This window comes from Nicotiana tomentosiformis, chromosome 4, assembly GCF_000390325.3.
Source record: "Nicotiana tomentosiformis chromosome 4, ASM39032v3, whole genome shotgun sequence".
NCBI lineage: Eukaryota > Viridiplantae > Streptophyta > Magnoliopsida > Solanales > Solanaceae > Nicotiana > Nicotiana tomentosiformis.
In genome coordinates this window covers 116,729,010-116,734,685 of record NC_090815.1, presented here as the reverse complement: position 1 = coordinate 116,734,685, position 5,676 = coordinate 116,729,010, and the positions used below count along the sequence as shown (strand labels likewise).

General features: G+C 41.5%; 1 protein-coding gene across 1 annotated transcript; it reads left to right on the top strand.

The window, feature by feature from the left end:
• The first annotated feature begins 208 nt into the window (after positions 1-208).
• On the top strand, positions 209-652 carry LOC138910412 (uncharacterized). The gene has a single exon (XM_070201651.1). It carries the CDS (start codon positions 209-211, stop codon positions 650-652), a length of 444 nt encoding a protein of 147 aa, XP_070057752.1.
• The last annotated feature ends 5,024 nt before the right edge of the window (positions 653-5,676 follow it).

The following is a 5,676-nucleotide window of genomic DNA, read 5'->3' as shown; positions in this document are numbered from 1 at the left end:
ATTTTGAAAACAATTCCTTTTGAGCATTTTTGTTTAAAACATTTTTTCTTTCCTTTCAGTATTTTGCTTTAGAAAACATTGTTTGAAGTCATTAAAATTTGCTTTGTTTGACGTTTCAATACTTATCAACGGCTTGATGTTTTATTATTATTATTATCTTTCATATCTTTCTCTCTACAACATTATTATTTCTTACCTTGATGAACCAATGATTGTGACATGTAATGAGACAACGCAACATAAGGATAGTGACTCGGAAGAGATAGAAGAAGAAGATGTGATACCTGAGGAAATCATCAGAGAAGTTGAGAATTTTGAGAACAAACCTAAGTCCAATCTGGACGAGACTGAGGTAGTCAACTTAGGAGATTTTGAAATTGTCAAAGAAACTCACATAAGCATTCACTTGTCACCATCAGAGAAGAAAGAGTACACTCGTTTCTTAAGAGAGTATGAAGATATTTTTGCATGGTCATATGATGATATGACCGGGCTGAGCACGTCCATAGTGGCTCACAAGCTACCTACCAATCCGATGTGTCCGCCAGTAAAGCAGAAGCTCAGAAAGTTCAAGCCATATATGAGTTTGAAAACCAAAGTCACCAAACAGATCAAAGCTAAGGTTCTCAGAGTGGTTGAATATCCAACTTAGTTGGCTAACATCGTGCCAGTTCCGAAGAAGGATGGGAAAGTCAGAGTATGCGTCGATTATCGCGGCCTAAACAGAGCAAGTCCCAAAGATGATTTTCTGTTACCCAACATACACATACTGATCAACAATTGTGCCAAGCATGAACTCCAATCCTTTGTGGATTGCTTCGCGGGATATCTTCAGATCTGGATGGATGAAGAGGATGCCGAAAAGACAGCTTTTATTGCACCATGGGGGGTGTACTGCTATAAAATGATGTCGTTCGGTCTGAAGAATGCTGGGGCCCCTTATATGAGGGCCATGACAACTATTTTCCACGACATGATATACAAGGAGATAGAGGTATATGTGGATGACGTCATCATCAAATCCAAGAAGAGTACAAATCATATAGCAGACTTGAGGAAATTTTTTGATCGGCTTCGGAGGTACAATTTGAAATTGAATCCCGCAAAATGTGCCTTCGGGGTCCCCGCAGGAAAGTTATTAGGGTTCATAGTCAGCCGCCGAGAAATTGAGCTATACCCATCAAAGGTCAAGACTATCTAGGATTTGCCGCCTCCAAAGAATAAGAAAGATGTGATGAGCTTCTTGGGACGTCTTAATTACATCAGCCGCTTCATAGCACAATCAACCATGATCTGTGAGCCGATTTTCAAAATGTTAAAGAAGGATGCCGCAATCAATTGGACTGAAGACTATGAGAAAGCTTTTGACAGAATCATGCCATAACCTGATAGACCACTGCTACTCTATCTCTCCGTATTAGATGGGGCTTTCGGTTGTGTCTTGGGACAACACGACGAGATGGGAAGGAAAGAACATGCCATATACTATTTGAGTAAGAAGTTCACACCCTACGAAGTACGGTATTCTTTGCTGGAACGCACCTGCTGTGCTTTGACCTGGATAGCCCAAAAACTGAGACACTACTTCTGTGCTTATACCACATATCTCATATCGAGAATGGATTCACTGAAGTACATATTTTAGAAGCCTATATGCGTAGGAAAGCTGGCCAAATGGCAAATATTGTTGAGTGAGTTCGACATCATCTATGTAACTCAGAAGGCAGTCAAGGGATAGGCATTAGCAGATCATCTTGCAAACAATCCTATAGGAGGAGAATACGAACCACTGAAAACGTATTTTCCTGATGAAGAAGTGCCTTCCGTAGGAGAAGATATTGCTGAATCCAACAACGGTTGGAGAATATTTTCGACGGAGCTGCAAATTTCAAAGGAGTCGGTATCGGAGCCATTTTGGTGTCGAAAACTGGTCAACATTATCCTGCGTCCGCAAAACTCAGGTTTCCATGCACCAATAATATGGCGGAATATAAAGCCTGCATATTAGGACACAATTTGGCTGTCGACATGAATATTCAGGAATTACTGGTGATTGGTGATTCAGACCTGCTGGTGCACCAGGTACAAGGAGAATGGGCTACAAAGAATACCAAGATATTACCATATCTGCATCACGTACAAGAGATGATGAAGAGGTTCACGAAGATAAAATTCCGACATGTCCCCAGATTCCAGAATGAATTCGCAGATACACTAGCCACTTTGTCCTCCATGATACAACACTCGGACAAGAACTTCATCGATCCCATTCTGATAAGAATCCATAATCGACCAGCTTACTATGCCATGTTGAAGAAGAAATAGATGGGAATCTATGGTTCCACAATATCAGGGAATATTTGGCAAAAGGAGAATAACCAGAGCATGCAAACCACACTCATAAATGCACACTTTGGAGGTTGTCCAACCATTTCTTCCAAAGCGGAGGAATTTTGTATATAAAAACTCCTCATCTGGGCTATTACGGTGTGGTGACACCAAAGAAGCCTCCAAACTGCTTGAAGAGATACACGTCGGAACCTGCGGCCCACATATGAATGGTTTTGTCCTAGCCAAGAAGATACTCAGAGACAGATACTTTTGGATGAATATGGAAATAGACTGCATCCGGTATGTCCAGAAATGTCATCAGTGTCAGATACATGCATATATGATACGAGTACCTCCAAATGAACTTAATGCAACAAACGCACCTTGGCCTTTTGCTGCCTGGGGAATGAATGTCATCGGACCAATCGAGCCCACCGCTTTAAACGGGCACAGATTCATTATAGTGGCCATCGACTATTTCACAAAGTGGGTTGAAGCTACATCTTACAAAGCTGTAACCAAGAAAGTCATCGCAGATTTTGTCAAGGATCGTATTGTTTGTCGATTCGGGGTTCCAGAATCCATCATCACTGACAATTCCACCAATCTCAGCAGTGATCTAATGAAATCCATGTGTGAAACCTTCAAAATCAAGCACAAAATCTCCACAGCATACCGACCCCAGATGAATGGAGCCGTGGAGGCCACTAATAAGAATATCAAGAAGATACTAAGGAAGATGGTAGAGAATCACAAACAGTGGCACGAGAAGTTACCATTCGCCTTATTAGGATACCGTACCACAGTTCGCACATCAACCGGGGCAACTCCTTATCTATTGGTCTACGGTACTGAAGTCGTCATCCCCACCGAGGTAGAAATTCCTTCTTTCAGAATCATACAAGAAGTTGAACTCAGTGATGCAGAATGGATAAGAAGCCGCTATGAGAAATTAGCCCTCATAGATGGGAAAAGAATGAATGTGGTATGTCATGGTCAACTCTATCAAAACAGAATGTCCAGAGCTTTCAACAAAAGGGTCAAACCTAGACAGTTCGCATCGGGGCAGCTGGTGCTGAAACGGATCTTTCCATATCAAGATGAAGCCAAAGGAAAATTCTCACCCAACTGGCAAGGGCCTTATATGGTTCACAGGGTACTAACAGGAGGGGCACTCATACTCGTAGAGATGGATGGAGAAATATGGCCAAAGCCTATCAATTCATATGCAGTCAAAAGATACTATGTTTAAACTGTTTGCATTTCTTCATATGATATAATTGAACTACGCTTGACCTGATTCCCATTTAAGAGGGAATACGTAGGTAGCCCTGTGGGTTCGATCACAATTCAATAAAATTTTATTTTCCCCATAATCGGAAACTGGGGCAGAATTTTGAGAAGGGCCCTCAAAATTCTATGGCAAGAAGGTCGCAATGTCTCTGATGGTGTCACAGTTACCGGTTCATCTAATCAATTTTAAAATTGCATATTACTATGTTTTGAATAACTATGCATGCATATTTTTTTAAAACTTTATTCTTAGCTAGATGCTACCCATGGTAACTCGGACAGGATTTCAATGCAAAATAGAGTAAAGGAAGTAGAAAAAGGCACGAACCAACCTCCCCCACAAAACTCGCTATTTTTCTTTGAATGCAGAAACAAGAAATAGTCGCCAGTACGTGCACACCTTAGAATCACTGTCTTCATAACAACAAAGCAACCGAACTCATCTCCAGCTAAGAAATACTCCGCTATCACTTATTATCTATTCATTACATGAGAATAAGCATTGTCTCAAATCTTGCATGAGGTTAAGCCCTGCCTCCTCAACTGCATAAGGCTAAGCATTGCGTTCCATTTGCATGAGACTAAGCATTGTCTCAAACCTTGCATGAGGCTAAGCTCTGCCTCCTTAATTGCATAAGGCTAAGCATTGTCTCAAATCTTGTATGAGGCTAAGCCCTGCCTCCTTAATTGCATAAGGCTAAGCATTTTCTTCGCCCTGCATGAGACTAAGCATTGTCTCAAACCTTGCATGAGGCTAAGCCCTGCCTCCTTAATTTCATAAGGCTAAGCATTGCCTTCCCCCTGCATGAGACTAAGCATTGTCTCAAATCTTGCATGTGGCTAAGCCCTGCCTCATCAACTGCATAAGGCTAATCATTGCCTTCCATTTGCATGAGACTAAGCATTGTCTCAAATCTTGCATGAGGCTAAGCCATGCCTCCTCAACTGCATAAGGCTAAGCATTGCCTTCCATTTGCATGAGACTAAGCATTGTCTCAAATTTTGCATGAGGCTAAGCCCTGCCTTCTTAACTGCATAAGGCTAAGCATTGCCTTCCATTTGTATGAGACTAAGCACTGTCTCAAATCTTGCATGAGGCTAAGCCCTGCCTCCTTAACTGCATAAGGATAAGCATTGACTTCCCAGCACGAGACTAAGCATTGTCTCTCTTTGCATAACCACAAATGTTGCTCTATTCCAAACCTTGCATTATACTCTTCTCTCGGGACTAAGCTCTGCTCCCAACTTTACACAAGACTAAGATTTGTCTTGTTTTATCTCAAGCATCATGTCTTTGCATCTCATGGGATGGTATATAGCCAATTTGTCTGAAGGCGTCATAGTCTGAAGGCATCATCCTCATAGCCGGAAGACACCATGCCATGGACTGAGGATCTCTTAATCTTGTACATCATTATTCAAAGGAATCATGGTTCGGAGGCACCATCTTTATAGCCCGAGAACATCATTTCATGGCCTGCGAATCCTTTACTGCACAATTCATGGCCCAGGACATCATGGTCTAAGGACGTCATCCTCACCATCCAAAGATAATCTCCATGGTCCAAAGGGAATTTGCATCATGTTTAAATTTATGCGATAATCTATATGCATCGTATTTTGAGTTCGCTCCAGTTTCCATTCAACGTCCATATCCTTCAATTATTTCAAACGTAACCGATCATCGTCCGTTACCCATTCTCTTTTGATACCTACTCAAGTATCCATAACCATTCTCAATCTCGATTTGTCCTATCCAGAATATTTTGTCCATTCTTACAGCAACTCCATCGGTTCGTTCCACCGTTGGATCCAGAACTACACATGGCCTGATTCCTGTAACACCAAGGATATATAGGAAGCTTAGAGACCAGAGTGCGGCCTACATTTTTTTCAAATCACCCCATTCGGTCAAAATCGGTCATCATTTCTTTACCCGACAACTCTTTCATCCTTCCCGGGTAAAGAGGGGTAGATGTTGATACCTAATTTTCCCTCATATTTTTCAAACACATATATATACTTTCACAATAGTGCATATGCACTATCATT

Excerpts from the sequence above, each read along its gene's own strand:
- LOC138910412 (XM_070201651.1), top strand. The coding sequence starts at position 209 with ATGATTGTGACATGTAATGAGACAACGCAACATAAGGATAGTGACTCG.